Below are 24,004 nucleotides of genomic sequence, written 5' to 3' on the forward strand. Positions count from 1 at the left end.
CTTCACTACTCACCCGGCATCACACAAGTCTCACAGGCTATCACATGTATATACACTGACGTTATGACATGCTGATGTCTGTAATTACGGGAGCAGAGAAAGGAACTGTGAACTAGTTTAGGCAATTAAGATTAAAAGATAACCTGCCGGCTGTATACTTTCTGGTCGTCTGTTCTCCCCTCTCTCCCACTGTCATCATGTGGTCTACTTTGTGTCAGGCTCTGCATGTGCTCTCCTCCACAGTGCAGGGTGTTGGTGTCAGGTTTTCTCAGCTAAATCTTGCTCCATATCCCCCCAATCTGTCTCCTCCTTTTCTATACCTCTTTATCTTCCCCTTTCCCACATTCTCCTACTTTCCTATATGTCCCCCCTCTCTTTCCTTGACTTTTCCTTTCTTATGTTTTCTCCAGCATCACTCTCTATTTCCCTATCTCACACTCCACTCTCTCATCTTAATTTACTGTATATAGAATTGATTACCTCCCCCCCCCCCCCCCCCCCCCGACCCCCCTGTGCTTTACACAGTACACAATTATGTCAGCAACTGTACCTCACAGAAGCTAACAGTTTAATTCCCAAAGTCGTTACCTGATGTCCTACCATATTATTTATGTTATAGCACAGACATTTTCTGTGTCACTTTATAAAGTACATAGTCACTGACTGTCCCCAGAGGTAGGGCTATGGAGCTGAGGAGTCGGAGCAATTTTTAGGTACCTGGAGTCGGTAGCCTATTCCTGGCTATCTATACTGAGGCACCTACTCCTGGCTATACTGGACGCACCTATGACTGGCTACCTATACAGAGGCATGTATTCTTGGCTACCTATACTGGGAGCACCTATTTCTGGGTTATCTATACTGGAGCACCCATACCTGGCTACTGAAACTGGTGGCCCCTATTCCTGCCTACCAATAATAAGGGCACCTATTCCTGTCTACCTATACTTGAGGCGCCTATACCTGGCTATTTAATGTAGGGTGGGGGGGACCTAGGTCCAAATTCCACATCGGGATGGGGGCCCGGGTCCAAATTCCGCATCAGGGCCCCGAGGCTTGTAGCTACGCCACTGGTTAAAGCTGACCCAAACCAAACATTTTTTTAAATTAAAAATATTTAGTTGCACCACTCTGACACATACAAAGATAAATAAACACTCCTTCAAGCCTATGAGCATTTCAGTGCATGTTTTTCACCTTTCTCTTTTCATAGCTAGGGTTATACTGGGGGCAGCCATTAGCAATTCCTCCATTGCCAGACACCATCTACTCCACCAGTTTGCCGGAAAAATCCCGGCAATTTAAAAGGGAGGGTTCCTCCATTAAGGCTAATTTTACACCAGGACGTTGCGTTAGAGGGGGCGTTAATGTCGCATAACGTCCCCCTAATGGAACGCCTGGTGGTGCTGGATCTGGACGTCAGAGTGAGCCGCGTTGTGCAGCTCACTCTGGCGTCAGTGATGCCGTGATGCACACTCTTGTGCGCATGTGGCATCACGTGGTCCCGCCGGCCAATCGCCGCACAGAGCGGCCGCTCCAGGAAGTAAACACAACGTGCAGTGCATATTAATTAGCCATGTGCCTGGCCGCTCTCCGCTCCTCCACAAGATTACTGAGCATGTGCAAGCAGTCTAAAGTACTGCATGCAGTACGTTGTCTTGTGACGCAGCGTTACAATGTAATGCAACGTGGGCACTGTGAACAGCCCCATTGATTTTTCATTACTGTGCGGTGGGCTGCGTTACAGGCTGCTCTAACGTGCGCCTGTAACGTCCCACTGTGAAAGCAGCCTAAATGTAAAATATTTTATATTTGTCATCATGCAGCTGAAAAAAGGCTGATATTTATTATTATAATTTAGAAAATAGATTTTATTTTCTGAAATCTTGTATTTTTAATTTGGGTCCACTTTAATATTAAGAGGGAGAACAGGGTTAGCCATCAGGTAGGTTAGAGCGTGAACGTTAGGGTTAAGCATTTAGAAGAGGTTTCCTGTAACTACAGAAGGAAGGTTAAGCTTAGGCATCAACAAGGGATAATGTTGAGGGAGAAGGTTAAAGCTAGAGGTGAAGTGAAGAAATCAGTACGTGAACTGCTGACAGCTAGCTGGACAACAGGAAGATGGAACAAAAATACAATGCCACGGCTGAAGTGATGTGCCACTGCCAATGCCTAAATTATGCCAAAGTTCACCAGGGTAAAATCAGGGGTGCAAAATGAGGGACAGTGATTAAAATTCTACAATCATACAAAATGCTAGAACCGGAAATAACAGAAAGTCTTTCATTTATGAAGGTTGAAAATAAAAACAAAGTTACCGTACTCTGAATAGTTTCTTGCTTGCTGGTAGCTTAAAGGCATTTTATTGATGAGATAAGAAATATCACCAAGGAGAAAATTTAGGAGAAAAAGTGACTTGAATAAGGGCCATGCGTTGATTGTCATGAGTAATTTCACATCGTTTTGGCGCTTAGGATTCTGATCATTGGTAATCTTGATTTCATTTCGCATAAGAAAGTTATATTTTCGCTAAATTGCACATTATTGCAAAATGATAGATCATAATTACAGTTACATACAAAATGTATTTTTCAATAGTCGGACATTTTGCATTACAATTTTGCATCATATTTCCAAATTTCTCTGCAATATTACTGACTACTATGCAAAAATTTAGGCTCATCACTAATGAGTCCTCGCTATTATCAGGTCATGTGAGGGCATACGGTAAAGACAAAAAAAAACAAAACAAAACTTTAACCATCTTAGCGGTATGGACGAGCTCAGCTCGTCCATCACCGCCGATGGCTGCCGCTCAGGCCCTGCTGGGCCGATTTTGTTCAAATAAAGAGCAGCACACGCAGCCGGCACTTTGCCAGCCGCGTGTGCTGCCCGATCGCCGCCGCTCTACGGCGATTCGCCGCGAGCAGCGGCGAAAGAGGGTCCCCCCAGCCGCCTGAGCCCAGCGTAGCCGGAACAAAAAGTTCCGGCCAGCGCTAAGGGCTGGATCGGAGGCGGCTGACGTCAGGACGTCGGCTGACGTCCATGACGTCACTCCGCTCGTCGCTATGGCGACGATCTAAGCAAAACAAGGAAGGCCGCTCATTGCGGCCTTCCTTGTTTATTCTGGGCGCCGGAGGCGATCGGAAGAACGCCTCCGGAGCGCCCTCTAGTGGGCTTTCATGCAGCCAACTTTCAGTTGGCTGCATGAAATAGTTTTGTTTTAATTTAAAAAAAAACCTCCCGCAGCCGCCCTGGCGATCTTAATAGAACGCCAGGGTGGTTAAAGCAAACCTGAACACAGAAGTTCCTCTCTGCTCTAAAAGATAAGCAACATCATAATGACCTTTAAAGGAAAAAAAATCTGCAGTTTGCCTACTTCTTACTTTCATGGAAGCAAACATAGTGTTAACATGTTGTGTTTACAAATTAGCTGCTCTGACATGGCAGAGGAGACTACTGAGCTGACACAGCTGAGAGATAAAATTACAGTGGTGATTAGTCACAGATGAGGGGGAATTAGACAGGCTAAACGCTCTAAATACATACAGGGTGGATTTCTATATGTTTGCCTTCTGTCCTGTGCACGAGTTCAGGTCCACTTTAACAAGTTTCAGGGCCCGTTTCCACTTGTGCGTTGCGATTCCGTCACGAAAAACGCGTCAACGAATCCGCATGTGGGTGGGGATTCGTTCCAGTTTCCATGCGTTTTTTCAATGGCGGTAAGCATTGACATGGGTTTTTAAGCGTCGGCGCACGCAAAAACGCATGGAAAACCGCAAGACAAAAACGTGTGCGGTTTTCCTATTAAATTACATTACCAACGATTCGCATGCGGGTGTGCGGCATGCGAAATTCTGAGGGGTCTGCCATGCAGATTTTTTCTGCACAGCAAACCACACAGAAATCCTGACAAGTGGAAACAGCCCCATCCACTTGTATTGGTTATGCGAATCTGCATGCAGAAAACGCATGCAGATTCGCTCTAGTGGAAACGGGCCCTCAATCCTGCTAGTACAGGGATGTCAAACCGGTCCTTCGAGGGCCGAGATCCTCACACGTTTTTGACACAGCTCAAATTAATTGATGGGTCTGAATCAGGAAAGGTGTGATCCATCACGTAGAACACATTCCTCTCTCTCTCTCTCATTCCATCCTAAACACTGGTATGGAACTGGCCCTCCAGGCCTGGAGTTCGACACCTGTGCGCTAGTAGGTCTCATGTAATTAACATAACATGCAGATAATGTCATCACCTGGTTTCAACTTGCTGCTCTGATTGGCAATCCCAATTGCACTGCAGCCTCTTGTGCACGCAGACTGGTCCTTGGATTGCTGCAGGAAGCTGCTAGTGAGAAACAGATACACAGTTAGAGGTTTTGATAATCAATAGTCTCATTCATTTCCATGGATGCACAATAGGTGTTTTCATTTAGCTATAAGCATGCGCCTCTTGCTTTCCTTCCTATTTAGTTAACCCTCATCTGTTGGATATTCTAATGCTTTCTCACTGCTGATAGGGCACACGATACATCCCAATATTCAGCCATAAACAGGAGATGATATATTGCTTCAGATTTCAGATCAATATTTTTAAACCTTTTGGCAGCCCCACCTGAATTATCTTCTGTAAGATAACTCAGGGCTGAGTTGCCACAGCCGGATATTCTCATTCTGCAAGCCTGCATGCCTAGAGTAGCCTGGGAGCGCTTTGATATTTATCTGATCCGGACGCTGAATTGAGTCTCCTCTTCCACCATGGAGCGGTGCTGCATGCTGATGTTGTACTCTTGGTTCCGATCACATGATACAACGTGTGATCGGGACCCAGAGGAGGATGTATGCATACAGCAGCACAGCTCCGTGGTGAAAGAGGACACCTGATCCTGCATCCAGATCAGGTAAATATCAAAGTGCTCCCAGGCTGGAATTTAGGCTGGCAGGCAAAAGGAGGCAGGAAAGTATGTAGCACCGTAGCATAAAAATACAAAAAAGTGGCAGATAAAAGATTAACTATCTTTAGTATTTTATAAAAAGGCCAAAGCTTGTTTTCACAATACCTTACAACATAAAGTGATTTGTTATAAAGCAGCATTTTATAGGCTCCTGAAAAAGGCTAAAAATTACAAGTTCTAAGTTAATAGCAAAAACAGACAGTGCCCGATAGTGTCAACACTAAAACTGATAAATTGATTTAGCGTAGATCCCCAGATCTCATATCATATAATCAATAGAAAAAAAGGGCACTGTAACAAGCTTGGGACCTAAAGGGGAAATTATAGTAACTAGAATATATATGCATAACCACACAGGTTAAGGGTACGTTTCCACTCGAGCGAATCTGCATGCGTTTCCTGCATGCAGATTCGCTCAACCAATACAAGTGGATGGCGCCGTTTCCACTTGTCAGGAATTCTGTGCGGCTCGCTATGCAGAAAAAATCTGCACAGCAGAGCCGTCAGAATTTGCACGGAGCACACCCGCACGCGAATCGTCGGTAATGTAACTAAATAGGAAAACCGCAAGCTCTTTAGTCTTGCGGTTTTCCCGGCGTTTCCGCGTGCGATTTCGTCTAAAAACCCATGTCAATGCTCGCCGGCATTGACATGGTTAAAATCGCGTCGTTAAAACCGTGGGCGATTCCGCGTGAAAATTCGCATGGAAACGTCAACGAATCCGCAACCGCATGCGGATTCGTTGACGCGGTTTCCGCGAGCAAATCGCGTCGCTCAGGTGGAAACGTACCCTCAAAGGTAATGGTTATTTTACATTAATTATAAACATATGTACCATTTTGATTGATGAACATAATATCACTTGTTATTAAGGATGGTAATGCTTAGCAGAGCTCATGAAGAATCATGTAATACATTTGATCAGCTGATAGATTTGTAAGGTATTGATTTGCTGTGATGACTTCCTGATTTAACTCCTGATCTTGACCAGTAAATCAGAGCCTCAAACATCTATTAGCTGATCAAATGGATCACATGCTTCTCCACGAGTTATGTTAAGCATTGCATTGGGCATCCGCGCATAAGGGCAACATGGGCACCTGCCACCACCTAAACTCGGGAGTCCTAAACATGGTAGGTCCCTGTCTTTACCTAAACTGGGAGGCGCTCACAATGTTATCCCTACCATAGTCCTAGTCTAATGTCCCACTATTGCGAAGTAAATTTAGCTACACCCATGAACACATCCACATCCTGGTTCAAATTTAGCTACACCCATGAACACATCCACATCCTTTTGGTCAGCAGGGCATAATCTTAAAGGGCATATCTTTAAGGGTGTATAAGACACCCCGAATTAGCCCAGAATTAAACCAGAAGAGACCAGATGAGAACAAACACAAAACTCTCCATGGCTGCTCATCTGCTGATCTAACACTGGTATGATCTTTTCTCTTTGGTTTCCCTGACTTCCACCATCAGCTCATGTTTATCAATCCCTGAACTACCCTGATTTCAACCATCAACATACACCTGATAATATCACACAAACTACCCTGCACTTATTTTCCCTAATTATACACACACCAACTTGCAAAATGTTTAATATCATTTTTACAGCCATTATTCTGTCAGCCCCACTACTTAAAATACCTACATCACTCACCCCTCCCGCCGCCAGCAATAACATCTACATTGCTCCCTCTCTCCTACCATCCTCTCTCCTCTCTACTCATGAACTCTTATTTCTCAAATCACACATACCTTCCTCCACATCTCTCAAACAGCCCTCTGTCACATACAAATCACATCCTCACCTCTCTTATCTCTGCCTACTACTCCTACTTGCTGCTGGGGACATATCACCCAATCCAGGACCCTCTCCCAGACCGCACTGCACTCTGGTAAATACCACATCCCGCACTGACCATCCTCACTCCTCCGCACATATTAACCGATGTAACCTGATCACCATTCCTTGCCTTCCCAGCTCTCCCCCTCCCATATCTGGGGCTCTCTGGAATGCACGCTCTGTAGTCAACAAACTAGCCCACGTCCATGATCTGTTCATCACTAATGCTTTCACCTTCCTGGGGCTCACTGAGACATGGCTAACCCCATCTGATACTGTGTCTCCAGCTGCCCTTTCATACGGTGGCCTCAAGTTTAGCCACACACCTAGATCGGGTGACAAACATGGGGGTGGGGTGGGAATTCTTCTTTCCGAACACTGCTCCTTTACACCGCTTGCACCTGCACCTTCTCATGCTTTCTCTTCCTTTGAGGCTCATGCTGTCCGCATCTACTCCCCTCACCATTTCCAGGTTGCTGTCATCTACCGTCCTCCTGGACCAGCCTCCACCTTCATTGACCACTTTTCAACATGGCTTCTCCACTTTCTATCCACTGACATTCCTTCCATCATCATTGGGGACTTTAACATCCCCATAGACACTAACTGTTCCACTACCACAAAATTCCTCTCACTCACCTCATCCTATGACCTCTCCCAATGGTCCTCAACCTCCACCCACAAAGATGGCCACACTTTGGACCTAGTTTTTACCCGGCTCTGTCCCGTTTCCACATTTAATAACTCTTTATTCCCCCTTTCAGATCACAATCTCATAACGTTTACAATCAGCCCCTCACTGCCTCCTCCAGCTACTGTAGTGCAGCCATCACGCTTATGCAGGAATTATCGCAACCTCGACCTCTGCTCCCTAGCTGATTCTCTAAAACCCCTGGTCTCCCTGTCATCCTACACTGACCCCGAGTCAGCATCCATCTACTACTCCACCACAGTCTCTGCTGCCATGAACACAGCCGCCCCTCTCACCAACTTCAGCCCCCGCCGCATCAACAGACAGCCCTGGCTGACTGAACCCATCAAACAACTGAAAAGACAGTCCAGGGCAGCAGAACGGCAGTGGAGGAAAAGCTCAAATGCAGATGACTTCGCCCACTATAAAAACACGCTGCTCCAGCTCAGGGACGCTCTCTCACTTGCAAAGCATTCATACTTCTCTACACTTATTTCTTCACAATCCCATAACCCTAAACAACTTTTTAACACCTTCAACTCTCTTCTCCACCCCCCCCCCCCCCGCCTCCCCCTACAACCACAAGCTTGTCTGCAGAAGACTTTGCAGCATATTTTGTGAGCAAAATTGAAACGCTACAGAACAGCTTTCAAAAGCAACCCTCTTCACCGGTCCAATCACCTCTTCCTTTTTCCTCTCCTCCCGGCAGCTCCCCTACTATTAACTATCCCTCTCCACATAACCACTCACCCACTCAAATCCCCTCCCTGCTAACAATCTTCTCTGCCTTAACTGAACAGCGTCTTTCTTCACTAATCTCTAAAGCTCATCTTACTACATGCGCCTCAGACCCTATTCCCTCTCATCTTATCCCCCAGCTCTCCTCCCCCCTCATTCCTGCTTTAACAACACTGTTTAACCTTTCCATCTCAACTGGCATTTTCCCTTCTTCATTTAAACAAGCTATCATAACACCACTAATCAAAAAACCCTCTTTAGACTCTACTGCCATTTCTAATTACCGCCCAGTCTCTCTCCTTCCCTTTGCCTCCAAACTTCTGGAACGCCACATTTACTCAGAGTTGTCTAACTTTCTCTTTGCTAATTCCCTGTTGGACCCCTTCCAGTCTGGCTTCCGCCCTCAACACTCTACGGAAACCGTTCTCACTAAGGTTGCCAATGACCTCCTAGTTGCTAAAGCCAAAGGCAGATTTTCGGTACTAATACTCCTAGATCTGTCCTCTGCCTTCGACACTGTTGATCATACCCTGCTTCTCCAGACCCTCTCAACACTGGGAATCAAGGGCCTAGCACACTCCTGGCTCAACTCTTACCTGTCTGGACGTTCTTTCATGGTCTCCTATGCCAATACCAACTCCTCTCCACGCCCACTGTCTGTGGGAGTACCACAAGGGTCCGTCCTTGGACCCCTCCTCTTTTCCATTTACACCCATGGCCTGGGACAGATAATAAGCTCTTTTGGGTTTCAATACCACCTCTATGCTGATGACACCCAAATTTATTGTTCTGCCCCAGACCTCTCCACACTACTATCAAAAGTCCCCAAATGTCTATCCGCTGTATCTACATTTATGTCATCCCGCTTCCTTAAACTCAATATGAGCAAAACGGAGATTGTGATATTTCCACCTTCACTCTCTGTTCCACCTCCCATTGTCACAATCAATGTAGAGAACACCCCAATAGCATCAACCCCCAAAGCTCGTTGCCTAGGGGTAACTCTGGACTCTGAGCTCTCCTTTAAACCACATATTAACACTTTAACTACCTCCTGCTACTTCCATCTCAAAAACATTTCCAGAATCCGTCCCTTCCTGTCACAAGAAGCAACTAAAATGCTTGTGCATGCCCTAATCATCTCCCGTCTTGACTACTGCAACACCCTACTCTGTGGTCTACCAAAAAGCAGACTGGCACCTCTCCAATCCCTACTAAACTCTGCGGCCCGTCTCATCCACCTCTCTTCTAGAGCCTCTGAGGCAGCCCCTCTCTGCCAATCCCTCCACTGGTTACCAGTTGCCCAAAGGATCCAGTTTAAACTTCTCACACTTGCATACAAAGCTCTACACAAGCTGTCGCCTCCATACATTTCCTCTTTAATCTCCAGATACCTCCCCGCTCGGACCCTCCGTTCCTCACAGGAGACCCTTTTGTCCTCCAGCCTAGTCACCTCCTCTCACTCTCGCATCCAAGACTTCTCACGGGCGGTCCCTCTCCTTTGGAACTCTCTCCCTCAGCCGGTTCGTCATGCCACGAGTCTGGAAACCTTCAAACGTACTCTGAAAACACACCTGTTCAGAAAAGCCTATAATTTGCTATAGGCAGCACTGAAGGCACACTGGCTCACCCACTAATCCTGGTGTTTCCTTCCCCTTTGTTTCCTCCCCACTACCCTCTAGATTGTAAGCTCGCAAGGGCAGGGACCTCCTCCTAGTGTTTCTCATACTGCTGTAATTTTAACATATGTATATGTACCAACTACATATCAACTATGTATGTATCTGTATTTATTCTATTCAATGTCATGACTGTACAGTGTCTTGTATTTCTTATGTATATTTGTTCCCCATTATTTGTTTGTACTATGTACAGCGCTACGGAAGATGTTGGCGCTATATAAATAAAACATAATAATAATAATAATAATAACATAATAATGGCCACACCCATTTTTCAGCACATCCTGTTATATTGTACTTGTTATATTCAGAAAAAGAAAAAAAATGGAGGGAGGGAAAGAAGGAAAGGGAGGGTAGGTGTGTAGGGAAAGTGGGGAGGCGGGGAGAGAGAGGAAGAGGGTAGTTGGGGCATATTTGGGGAGGATAGGATGGGGGTGGGAAGAGGGGTAAAAAGTGGTAGGATAGAGCAGGGTGAAGGAGCAGGGGACTAGTGACAGGGGATGGGTGGATGTGGTGGGGAAAGGATGGGCAGGGGGGAGGGTAGGGGGGTGTAAATGAAAAGTTCAGAATGCAATGTCCTAGACTGTGGGCTAAAGCTGACCATACACTTATCGATTTTTATGTACGATCAACCTTTCCAGTCAATTCTTGAATCTAATTGAGAGAGAATCAATACACATTTTAGCAGAGCAAGCATTCAAAGATGGTCATTATCGGCCATATAATCAAAAAACCCTGGATCAGTCATGTCTGAAAATTTCACTTGATTGTCCAGGAATTGCTCTGCTAAGTTTGATCGATGTAAGATCAATTGCAAGTTTCTAAACATGCGCTTTGGCATCAATCAGAGTTTGGAATGAATGAAATGCATACAGATTACTATTAGATTGATAGTCTGCAAAAATCTACTAGATCACGTTTCTAGTTTGTGGGGCACCGTTTAAATCTTATTAGATCTATAATTAATTGTCTGATCGACTGTGAAGATTGATCGAAATGTAAATTTCACAGAACTTGATTAGTGGATGGCCGGTTTAACTCGATTGCCACAAATCTTGGTTTGTACAAAATGACCTGATCATCTTTATTTAGCAGCTTAAAGTGGATCCAAGATAAACTTTTACTCATTGCATAATTGTGTTCCTTTCATATAGTTTATAGGGCATTCCTCAAGCCAAATACTTTTTTTGTTTTGTTTTAATACACTAATTCCCTATAAACTAAACAAGCCTTGCCCACAGCTCCTTTTGTGCCTTGGCACTGCTTATGGCAACTCAGTCTGGGCAGGAGAAGGTTACTAGCCATTCATTTCAGAGGCAGAGGGGAGGAGGGAGGAGGAGAGGGGACTGAATTTACACACAGGCAAGCTGATAGCATCTCCAGCCCTCAGCCTGTGACAATGTGACAAACAGAACATGGCTGCTCTCATTTTATCACAGGAATAAATAATCATAAACTTTTGAAGCTGTTTGCAGCTAGATATGCTGCGTAAACTTTAGATACGATATATAGACAAGTTACTTGTTATAGTTAGTTTTTCATCTCGGATCCGCTTTGAGGCTTCATTTCCATTCTTCTCTGCGTGCAATGCAGGTGGCCGAGGTGACGCATGGATCTGGGTTGCATCGCGATTTTACTAGATGTGCTTGCGATCCCATTCATTTATAATAAATAGGATCTCTGCACAAACATGCCAAAATGCATGCAACCACGCATTGCGATTCCACTGTAAATCGCAACCCATGTATGGAAACATGCAGGCTATGCACTTTCTGATGTCCCCACGATCGCACATAAGTTGCATTTCCAAAAGCGCAGCTAAAATCGCGCCGATGAAACAAACCATTGTCCTTATGTAGGAGAGTCGAGGCTGTGACTGTTTTGTCATGAAAACTTTAAATGACATGATTGTTTTTTAGACAACCATTAATAAGTAGTACATTTTCACCATAAAAAACCGTTTTCAGTTTTCTTGATGGCCGTCATTTGTCAAAACAAGAGTTCATGATTACTTCAATGTGCTCTTTGCAGATCTGCTTTTTATAACAATACTGCAAAAACAGATTCAATGTATTTCTAATGTAGGAGCTCTAGAATGTAGAATGCAGATGTCAATTATAGCAGGAGCTATAATAACTGACTTGCAGAATTCCTTTTTGTATCTTGTAAACCTTTTCAGATGTTCCCATTATACAGCTTGCCTGTAATTTGTATTTCTTAGAAAGCAAAAACTGAAGCTGCCAATTATGGCTCCAAATTTATCTCTCTGGTAGTATTTGTGATCCAGCGCAGAAGGGTAATTGTGACCCAGTGCTTCCACTTACCCAGATGGGCTCCTCTGGTGGCCTCGGTTATCCATGTAAAGCTTGGAAGTGGTTCTCTCTGGAACCTGGAATAGAAGGACACCGTCTATCATAACAAACACACTTTGCAATGCACTCCAGATAGCTAGACTTTAAAGAGAATCTGTATTGTTAAAATCGCACAAAAGTAAACATACCAGTGCGTTAGGGGACATCTCCTATTACCCTCTGTCACAATTTCGCCGCTCCCCGCCGCATTAAAAGTGGTTAAAAACAGTTTTAAAAAGTTTGTTTATAAACAAACAAAATGGCCACTAAAACAGGAAGTAGGTTGATGTACAGTATGTCCACACATAGAAAATACATCCATACACAAGCAGGCTGTATACAGCATTCCTTTTGAATCTCAAGAGATCATTTGTGTGTTTCTTTCCCCCCTGAGGGGGGAGTGCATAGCAGAACCACAACACTGAAGAACTTGGCAGCCTTCCAGACACAGGCCGACAAGTCTGACAGGGGAAAGATACATTGATTTATTACAGAGACTGTGATAGTACAAAGTGCTGCAGTAAGCCAGAACACATTAGAATAGCTTTTGGAACTTGTAGGATGAAAAAAAACAGGATGCAATTTTTGTTACGGAGTCTCTTTAAACTTCCAATTATAACACAAAGAACTCCAATGTGGGGAGTGAGGTCCAAGTCTACAAACTACAAACTCCTACTCCTCTTGTCAAAGGATATAACTGGCATGTGGTAATCATGCAATATATACCAGGTGATGAGCAGCACAAACCAAGTTATATGCAATACTATGCAAAGCATGCGCGCAGCACTGAAAAACCCCAGTCGCCATTAGAAATATCTAAATACAGAGGGGCTGCAGCACACAACAGGAAAGCAATGACAGGGGCTCTTGGTTATGCTCTATTTAACGCGTTTAAGCACACCAACTTTGGAGCAGTTGGTGAGCTTAAACGTGTTAAAGCGTAACCAAGAGCCCCTGTCACTGCTTTCCTGTTGCGTGCTGTAGCCCCTCTGTGTATATATATATATATATATATATATATATATATATATATATATATATATACATATATACACACACACACACACACACATACACAGTGGGATGCGAAAGTTTGGGCAACCTTGTTAATTGTCATGACTTTCCTGTATAAATCGTTGGCTGTTACGATAAAAAATGTCAGTTACATATATCATATAGTAGACACACAGAAAGTGCGCAACAATTGTTTAAATAAAATTAGGCAGGTGCATACATTTGGGCACTGTTGTCATTTTATTGATTCCAACACATTTAAAACTAATTATTGGAATTCAAATTGGCTTGGTAAGCTCCTTGACCTACATACAAAGCTGAATCCAATTATGAGAAAGAGTATTTAAGGGGGTCAATTGTAAGATTCCCTTCTCTTAATTTTCTTTTAATTTACATTGAAGAGTAGCAACATGAGGGTTTTAAAACAATTCTCAAATGACCTGAAGACAAAGATTATTCACCATCATGGTTTAGGGGAAGGATACAGAAAGCTGTCTCAGAGATTTCAGTTGTCTGTTTCCATAGTTAGGAACATATTGAGCAAATGGAAGACCACAGGCTCAGTTCAAGTTAAGGCTCGAAGTGACACACCATGAAAAATCTCATATAGACGGAAGCGACAAATGGTGAGAACAGTCAGAGTCAACCCACAGACCAGCACCAAAGACCTACATCATCATCTTGCTGCAGATGGAGTCACTGTGCATCGTTAAACCATTTGACCGTCTTTACACAAGGAGATGCTGTCTGCGAGAGTGAAGCCTTTTCTCCGCACACAGCACAAACAGTGCCGCTTGAGGTATGCTAAAGCACATTAGGAATTTGGACAAGCCAGCTTCATTTTGGAATAAGGTGCTGTGGACTGCTGAAACTAAAATTGAGTTATTTGGGCATAACAAGGGGTGTTATGCATGGAGGAAAAAGGACACAGCATTCCAAGAAAAACATCTGCTACCTACAGTAAAATATGGTGGTGGTTCCATCATGCTATGGGGCTGTGTGGCCAGTGCAGAGACTGGGAATCTTGTCAAAGTTGCATGGATTGCACTCAGTTTCAGCAGTTGCAACTCAACTTGTTTCGTTAATCAACATTAACTTCTCTAGTTAATTCAGGCTTGATGGCTTCCAAGCATGGACAGCTCTCTTTAAAGGACTTCCGAGGCCAAATGTTTAAAAAAAACATAAAAAAAGTTATATACCTTTTTAACTTTGTAGGACACGGAGGACGCCGTCCGCGCCCTCCGTGCCGTTCCGCCGGGTCCCTGCCGCTCACAGCCCCCCCGCACGGCTCCCGACCCCACGGCCAGGGTCGGGCTCTCTGCCTGTATCAAGATGGCCGCCGGCCCTGGCTGCGGCTGCGGCTGCGCACTCCGCATTGCCGCTAGTGCGGCTGCGCAGCTCCAGGGCCAGCCCCCCGATCCACGCATCCTGTTGCAACATGTGCAATTATGTATACAATAAAGCTCATTCATATTTAATATATATTGGTGTGGTGCGGTCTTTGCAGGATTCGACTTTGTTGTTGTTGAGGCCAGGTTATCCACAAGGCAATTCTAGGCAGCTGGAGAGAGTCTAGGGGCCCAGTGGATGCTATCCCCCACCAAATAACTATCAGCTAAAAACACTGGTGGAGGCGCCCTTGGTGGTATACTATTGTGAATAATTTAGTAGATGAGAGGTGCACCTTCTCAAAATAACAAACCATTGATTTATGGAAAAAGGTATATTTATTGATGCACAATAGAGAACGCGTTTCACAGGTCATAGCCTGCTTCTTCAAGTCAATAACTGTGCCTGAGAAGTTTTCAGTCATGAGCGTGAGCGCCATGAAGAAGTGCAAGGAGAGATCATGTGAAACCTGGCAATCAGGTTTCAGCAGCCAGCAGATTTTACTCATATAGCCATATATGGACATATATCCAGATATTAAAATCAGACCAAAGGACCATCATAAAGAATAAAACATGTAAAAGACTATAATGGCTAAGCCCCCTGTTTAACAGTGGTGGATGTCTTATTACTGCTGTGCCACTCAGAGGGTATAAGAAGTACTGTATGGTGGTCACAATAATACAAAATAAAGCTCCTCAGTTGCATAATTGTAACTCAACTTGTTTCGTTAATCAACATTAACTTCATCAGGAGCCACAAGTTGACTTTAATGATTGAATTATGTACATATAAATTCTAACCTAAGTCTTTTGGTACTGCACCTGTAACAAAAGAGGAAGAAAAGATCCCTCACAGAGGAAACAAACTGAATCCTAGAACCGCTCTGCCATGACCTAGTGCGCCATTACCAGACAATGATGCCAGATATTAAAAGAAAAAAAGCCTCAAAAGGGACATTAAAACAAGTCAAATAATGATGTGATTAAGTAGCCTGTAGTCTATTGCTGACTGTTTGGGATACAGTCTGTACAAAAAAAATTAGGTATCTATTTGAGAGCTACACATGAGAAAGTCCACACCGGTAAAGTCCGCACAAAATCTGCATCAATATTTCTTCCCACTAAATACTGTGTGAATAGTTTTATGCTAGTCGCTAGTTTTATGCTGAGGTGTTGCAGAGATATTACATATTATCGTTTTGTCTACAGATTAATCCAGAAACCTTTTTATGTAATTATTTCTGCACATCAACGGATTTGTATTTAAAATGGTGAACAAAATAATCTACATAGGTTTACTATAAAATCAGTTACACTGGTGATGGTTTCCTGCAGTACACAGATCATGTGTAAGCTCTGAACACGAGGAATGAAGAATCCATGAAACATGCTGACCTTTCTTGATAAAGCTGTGTCTTGATACTTCCCAACTTGCCGCTGCTTCCTGACCTGTCCAGTGCTGATGACTTTATCTTTTCCAGCCAGCTCCTCTTTTGATGTGACTGTCAGCTGGAGCAAGTGCCTCTTCAATCTATCCACATAGGACATCTAAATACATCAAACTAGTGCTGCGGCACATGTTAACCAAGGGAGCTAGCCGCAGGAAAAGGTGCGCCGTTCTAATGTCTATAAACTGCTTTAAGTACAGATTTTACAAAAAAAATGGACAGGAGTTAGACGAATCTTTAATGGGACCATGAGCGCTGAATAAAAATGAAATATGGAATAGCCTGGGATTTTCTCCAGCCCTCCATAACCCGCGAGGTCCTTCAGCATCCTCTTCTCCCCTCTCCTGGTCCCGCTGGTGGCTACAGTATTTGGCGACTCTCTGGTGAAGTTGCGCACGCGCACCCTCACTACGTGCCCATTATGTCATCATGCTGGTTGCCGTAAGTCGTGATCGGCACACAACGGGGGCACGCACACGCGACTTCAAAAGAGAGTCGCCGAATACCGGAGCTGCCAGTTGGACCAGGAGAGGGGAGAAGAGGATGCCGGAGGACCTCGCGGGCTGGGGGGACTGGAGGAAATCCCAGGCAAGTCCAAATTTCATTTTTAGTAGGCGCTCAGGATCCCTTTAATGACTTTTTTGCTTCATAAAGTATGTCTCCAATGATGATGGATAAACATTGTGAACGAACATTCGTGGACAGTTTGCAAACGTTTCCGAAACAGTTTGTGAACTGAACATCAGCAGCAGAACTCATTGACTTTTACGGCAGGCAAACTCTGCAAACCATCAAGGCATTTTTGCAGCCACAATTTCATTTAAAAAGGTGCTAAAACTGTCCAAAATCATGGGAGGTGGCATGGCGGAGGGGATCAATGGCAACATTTACCTCAAAATATGTATTTTATACAGAGGCTTTTTGTAAATGTATAAACATGTAAATTCGCTGTTTTCACAATGTGAGCCTAACTATGCACAACAAACTCAAAAGTGATGTATAAACAACATAAAACATTTCCAGGGGACATAACCTATATACTGTGAGCAATTAGCTCAGTGGCAGCTGCTAATCAGTAGCTGTTACTCCTGCTGGCATAGTGGCGGCTGCTAATTAGTGGCTGTTACTGCTGCTGGCTTAGTAGCGGCTGTTAATCAGTGGCTGCTACTGCTACAGTGGTGGCTAATAACCAACAGACAAACAAAGGCGGAGCGAGGGTCCCTGCATGCAGCACCGCATGGAATTAACAACTGTAGAGAGCTTTGGGGGGTCACCAGAAAAGGCTTGGCAGGCCTCATTTGGCCACAGGACTAGACTTTCAACATGCCTGGTCTACACTAATAACTTTGACTGCACTGCACCAAAAACCATCATATTTTGAAAATTGGAGGCATTATTTTCAATCTGCACACACACAGCCCACACCCCTTTCATTCAAACAAGCTATTCAAAATGTCAAGAGGAATGCTCTAGCTGTATGACTGTGAATCCTAAACATCATACTTGTGATTACTGGCTACAACAGAGTTAACAATGGATTTGGCCATGGTTCGTTTAATTTTTCTTCAGAGCCATAAAAGCTTGCCTTCATATCTGAGGAATTAGGATATGTAGATCGTGTTTTCTTGCAGAGCAGCCTGTCTTCCTCTGCAAGCCGCTGCTTAAGTTTGTTTGTAGAGTTCTGAAGTTCTAATAGGTTTGGAAATATCATTTGCAACGCCTGGCTGCGTTTTAGAGATACTTACACACTGTCACAAATATTTATTCCCATGTTTAGTCAGCCTAAGAAAATAGACCAACTTTTTCCAAATATGTTGGTAACTGAATGTAAATGATTTCCTTAAAGCATGGGACATCATCAAAATGTTCTGCACATGAACCTACCCAATTCACTTGGCATTCTTCAGAAAAGATAAAAGTATGAGTAACTCTGTGTAAAGTAGAAAGTTTGGGATGTACAAATGTAGATCAGTGATCCTAAAAGGCATGGATTTACTGAGTATCAGCTCCGAGACAGGAACACCCCTTTCACACTAGCATGTTACATTACCCTGTTTTGCCGCAGGGTAACGCTAGGCCAATAAAAGTCTATGGGGCATTTCATACCTGGCGCAGTGCGATCGGCAGGAAGTTGCCAATTTAACGCACGTCAACAGCATATTGTTGAGAAACATGCGGGGCGTCAATAAGTCATACCAATCTATGGCAAAGCAGGTTTTTTTAAATTTTCAGCGTTGCAGTGCTTATGTACAGAAGTGTATTTTTTCAATACACTTCCGCGCAATTCATATTTCAGCCACAGGAAATGAGCACTACAGAGCCTCACTTCCTGCTTGGCTAGCAGCCATAAGAGAGATTACCGCGTATTGCCGCTGTAATCCCTGAAGGCTGTTTTTAGTGCTGCGATCGTCGCACCGCAACGCTGCTACAATCCTGGTTTCTAGTGTGAAACTGGCCAAAGGGTGGAATCAGATCACAGATATAGTGGTTGTGTGATCATTGCAGCATGCATACCCCAGAGTACCTTTAAAAAAAAAGAAGAAAAAAAGGGTGTGTGCAGACTGAAATTGCTGAGTCACTAAATGTTCACCAATTCTTGCTGTGGTATTTTATAATCAAAAATACTTTCAGTAATTATTGCTATGGTTGTTTATAATCCAAAGGTGATTTGCAGACAGCAGACAATTTTGAATACATTCAGGCTAGTGTTTTCCAGATGACGTATTTCTGAGGATGCCTGGAACAAATGTAATACTTTAAGCCACTGACTCAGAACAATCCATTCCTTTAACTCCGATTTCATGTGTCTCACACAGTGGCCATCCTTAGAAAGCCAGTTTTATGCATCATGTGCAGCACACAGTGTTGGGTGGGGTGGTGGCTGTAAAATTTTCACTGGAGCCCTTGGTTCTGTAACTACCGTATTTTTCGCCGTATAAGACGCACTTTTTCTTCCCCAAAATGTTGGGGAAAAAGTGGGTGCGTCTTATGCGGCGAAGGTACGGATTTCGGGATGCAGAGGTGCGCAGGGAAGCACTATATACATTACCTGCTCCTGCCGCCGCGCTCCTGGCTCCAATCCTGGCTCCCCGATCCTCTTCTTCCATCTACTGCTGCCCGCTGCTGCCCCCGCCGAACATCGCTGGCCGGTCTTAATTAGCCGCAGGGATACGCTATCAGCACACCACGTACCGGGGTCACGCATGCCGCCGAACGCTGGCCGGTCCTAATTAGCCGCGCAGGGATACACTATCAGCACACCACATGCGCCGGGGTCACGCATACGCATGTGTGACCCGGCGAACGCTGATAGCGTATCCCTGCGCGGATAATTAGGACCGGCCAGCGTTGTAAGGCGGCATGCGTGACCCCGGCACGTGGTGTGCTGATAGCGTATCCATGCGGCTAAGACCGGCCAGCGATGTTCGGCGGGGGCAGCAGCGGGCAGCGGTAGATGGAAGAAGAGGATCGGGGAGCCAGGAGCGCGGCGGCAGGAGCAGGTAATGTATGTGTACCTGCACAGGGGGACACCGGCACTGGAGGACACACGGATAACGGGTCCACAGGCACAGGGGACGCTACCACAGGGGACACTGCCACAACAGGGGGACACTGCCACAACAGGGGGACACTGCCACAACAGGGGGACACTGCCACAGGGGACACTGGCACAATAGGGGACACTGCCACAGGGGACACTGCCACAACAGGGGGACAGGGGGACAATGCCACAACAGGGGGACGGGGGACACTGGCACAGGGGGCTGCAGGCAGAACAGGGGGACACGGCAGGCAGAACAGGGGGACACAGCAGGCACAGGGGGACACAGCAGGCAGAACAGGGGGACACAGCAGGCACAGGGGGACACAGCAGGCACAGGGGGACACAGCAGGCACAGGGAGACACAGCACAGGGGGACACAGCAGGCACAGGGGGACACAACACTGTCCCCATATGTGGTGTAATAGTATGTAATGTAACTGGAAAGGGGGAGGTAAAAAGTCCTTAAGACACCCCTGCATCATAGACACACCTAGGTTTAGTTTTTTCTTTTTTTCCTGATTTTTGCCCTCTAAATCTGGGTGCGTCTTATATGCCGGAGCAGGCACGTGCAGAGGGGGGTGCTCTGGGTGCCCAGGCACCCCCCCCTTTTTAAAATCAGCAAAAAAAGGCCCCTCTGATCGCGCAAAATAAGCCCCGCCCCTACCGCGGTAAGCCCCGCCCACCCGCGAGAAGCTCCGCCTTGGGCACTTTCAGGTGAAGAGGCCTGGATAGGAATCCTAGTGTGGCATACTGACCTCACCCTCCACCTAGGACCCATACTGACCTCTACCTCCCCAAGCACCCATAGTGACTTCTCCCTCACCCACAGGGACCTCTCCATCCACCTAGCACCCACAGTGACTTCTCCCTCCCCAGCACCCACAGTGACCTCTCCCTCCACCTAGCACCCACAGTGACCTCTCCCTCCACCCAGCACCCACAGTGACCTCTCCCTCCACCTAGCACCCACAGTGACCTCTCCCTCCACCCAGCACCCACAGTGACCTCTCCCTCCACCTAGCACCCACAGTGACCTCTCCATCCGCCAGCACCCACAGTGACCTCTCCCTCCACCTAGCACCCACAGTGACCTCTCCCTCCACCTAGCACCCACAGTGACCTCTCCCTCCACCTAGCACACACAGTGACCTCTCCCTCCCCCAGCACCCACAGTGACCTCTCCCTCCCCCAGCACCCACAGTAACCAGGGCCGGATTTAGGCCAAGGCCACCTAGGCCATGGCCTAGGGCACCACAGGAGCAAGGGCACCAAAGCAGCAGGCTAAACTTTTGCAGCATTTGCAAGCTTGCTGCTGTACTCTGCTGCCAGCAACCTGTGCAGCAGCCACCTTGCTCTCTGTGCACGTTTGCATTGTGGCGGGCAGCTATGGACTTGGGCAGCATTGGAGACAGAGGGGAAGAGGAACTTTCTGCACTGGAGACTAGTGGAGAAATGAGTGACACTGATGGCTGCTGTGATGTGAAGGCGAACTGGCTACCTATACTGAAAGAGGGTGGGGGGTGGAAAAAGGAGGGTGAGTCAACTTGTTATTCATACTGGAGAGAAAGGGGGGCGCGGCTGGTGACAGTGGCCTTGGGCGGTAAAGTTTACAAATCCGGCCATGACAGTAACCTCTCCCTCCACCTAGCACCCACAGTGACCTCTCCCTCCACCTAGCACCCACAGTGACCTCTCCCTCCACCTAGCACCCACAGTGACCTCTCCCTCCACCTAGCACCCACAGTGACCTCTCCCTCCACCTAGCACCCACAGTGACCTCTCCCTCCCCCAGCACCCACAGTGACCTCTCCCTCCCCCAGCACCCACAATGACCTCTCCCTCCCACAGTGACCTCTCCCTGCACCAGCACCCACAGTGACCTCTCCCTCCTACAGTGACCTCTCCCTCCCACAGTGACCTCTCCCTCCCCCTAGCACCCACAGTGACCTCTCCCTCCACCTAGCACCCACAGTGACCTCTCCCTCCAACCAGCACCCACAGTGACCTCTCCCTCCCACAGTGACCTCTCCCTTCACCTACCACCCACAATCACCTCTCCTTCTCCAAATTTAGCAGTGATCCTGCCTACCCCAGCACCCACACTGACCTATCCTTCCCCCAGCACCCACAGTGATCTTTCCCTCCCCCAGAGGCTACCCTCCTGTCCCCTGCAGCACTTACAGGGACCTCCAATCCCAAAAGCAGTGCCCACACTGATCTCTCCGAACACACAGCATCCACAACTACTCCCTCCTCCAATAACTACAATGACCTCTCCCAGCACCCACAGTGACCTCCCCTTCCTCCAGCACTCATACTGACCTCTTCCTTCCACAGAATCCACAGTGACCTACCCTTCCACCAGCACCCACACTGACCTCTACCTCCCCCAGCAACCACACTGACCTCTACCTCCCCTAGCAGCAACTATGCCATTCATAGCAGTACCCACAGTGACCTCCCACTCCCTGCACCCACCGCAATCCCACCAATATTCAGCACCCACATTACACTCAACCAGTAACCCCCACTATAGCAAGCACCCAGTACTTGCACCAAGCAACTTTCACCCAATACTTATATCCGACCCCCATATGGCACTTAATACTTGCATCATTCACCCTATAGCTGGCACCCAGTACTCACACCCACTTGGCACAGTACTTGCACATTATCTGAACTCACATAAACCAGTACTAGCACCCAAAGTACCTGCACTCAGAATCCACATGGCACACAATGCCCACCCATAGCTAGCACCTAGTGCAGGCAATGCACCAAGTATTCGCACCAATGTACCTGCACCCAACGCCCACATGTTTCATCTGCAGTAGTTCCAGTTGCACTAAGCCTCCACTTGGTGCCCAGCACAAACACCAAACACTCACATATGACATCTAGTACTTGCACCCAGAACTCACAAGGGCTTGAGTAACTACAATCAACATCTACATGATGCTTGACACCAACCCATACAGCCAGAATGCACATGACACCCTGTGCCAGCACCAAGAACCCACATGGCACCCAGCTTCTGCATTTAGCACTCACATGACAACAAATACCCCACTAGCCATCACCCATTACCCAGATGTTACCATGTACTCGCTCCCAGTACCCACTTAGCACTCAGTATTTGCACCTAAGACCCACATGACACCCTATAACCCCCATAATCAACACCCACATGGCATAGTACTCACACAGCACAAAGTTCCAAAGCCATTATATGCACCTAGTACCCATCCATGGCCAGCACTCAAATAGCACCCAGTGCCCATCCTTGGTCTGAACCCATATGAGACTCGGTAATCTCCCATGGCACACATCCAGACCACACATGGCACTCCCTACTCACTCATGTCCAACACTCACATGGCTCCCTGTACCAATTAGCAATCACATGGCACCCACTATTGTTTATCGCCTTCTGCTACTCATTCAGCACCCAATACAGCATAGCACCCACTGCAAATAAACACCCAATACAAACTGGACCTTGGTACCCACAGCAGCTTGACACGGACTGTACTTTGGCACATCGGCACCCACTGCAACTTAGCACAAACTGGACCTTTGCGTCTTACCACCCACTGCATCTGTGCACCCACTGCACCTTGGCACTTACTGCAGTTTTGCATCTACTAATGCTTAGCAACCACTGCATAATGGCAACCACTGCTTCTCGGCCTGAAAAGCTTGGGTGCTGATCTAGAGGGACAGAGGTCCCAGTAATGAAAGGTGAATCCATGCCTACATCAGGCTCCACTGTGCCCACTCTAATAGTGCGCACCTATGACTGCTGATTTGAGGGTGGTGGCACCAAAGAAGTTGGTTGGAAGAAGACACAAAGTCTGCCTGATACTTCTATAAAGGTGAGTGTGTGTGTGCGTGTGCGTGTGTGTGTGTGTGTGTGTGTGTGTGTGTGTGTGTGTGTGTGTGTGTGTGGTGTGTGTGTGTGTGTGTGTGTGGGAGGGGGGGTTAGGACTGCCTTGTGCTTTCTGGAGAAGGGGTATTACATACACAATTTGGCACGATTTATCGATTAGGGCCCCTTTTTCAAATTTGAGCACCCCCCCTTGAGAATCCTCTGCACGGCCCTGTGCCGGAGCATCTTGTTTATGTGCAAGGTACCCCCAGCCAGTGGCGTAGCTAGAGATTATGGGGCCCCATAGCAAATTTTCATGGGGCCTTCGGATGTAGGCACTCTTGAGCAATGGCACCTACTCCTACCCTATGGATATGAGATGATTGAGCAATTTACATTCCCATGCAATGTACACTGTGTATAGTCCATGGGCACTGAGACAAAGTCAGAGGGTAGAGGAAAAAAAATAA

General features: G+C 46.4%; 1 protein-coding gene across 6 annotated transcripts in view; it reads right to left on the reverse strand.

Moving 5' to 3' along the window:
* Positions 1-24,004, reverse strand: part of NRK (Nik related kinase) — a 506,445-nt gene that overhangs the window by 109,320 nt on the left and 373,121 nt on the right. For 5 of the 6 annotated variants that reach the window (XM_068251057.1, XM_068251059.1, XM_068251054.1 and 2 more), the window contains 2 exons: positions 12,243-12,307; positions 4,257-4,348 (listed from right to left, as the gene is read on the reverse strand). In XM_068251057.1, the coding sequence (XP_068107158.1) occupies positions 4,257-4,348; positions 12,243-12,307 (157 nt within the window). The remainder of the gene's footprint in view (positions 1-4,256; positions 4,349-12,242; positions 12,308-24,004) is intronic. The other variant, XM_068251055.1, reaches the window with a different exon arrangement.

Source organism: Hyperolius riggenbachi, chromosome 8 (genome assembly GCF_040937935.1).
Source record: "Hyperolius riggenbachi isolate aHypRig1 chromosome 8, aHypRig1.pri, whole genome shotgun sequence".
Lineage (NCBI taxonomy): Eukaryota > Metazoa > Chordata > Amphibia > Anura > Hyperoliidae > Hyperolius > Hyperolius riggenbachi.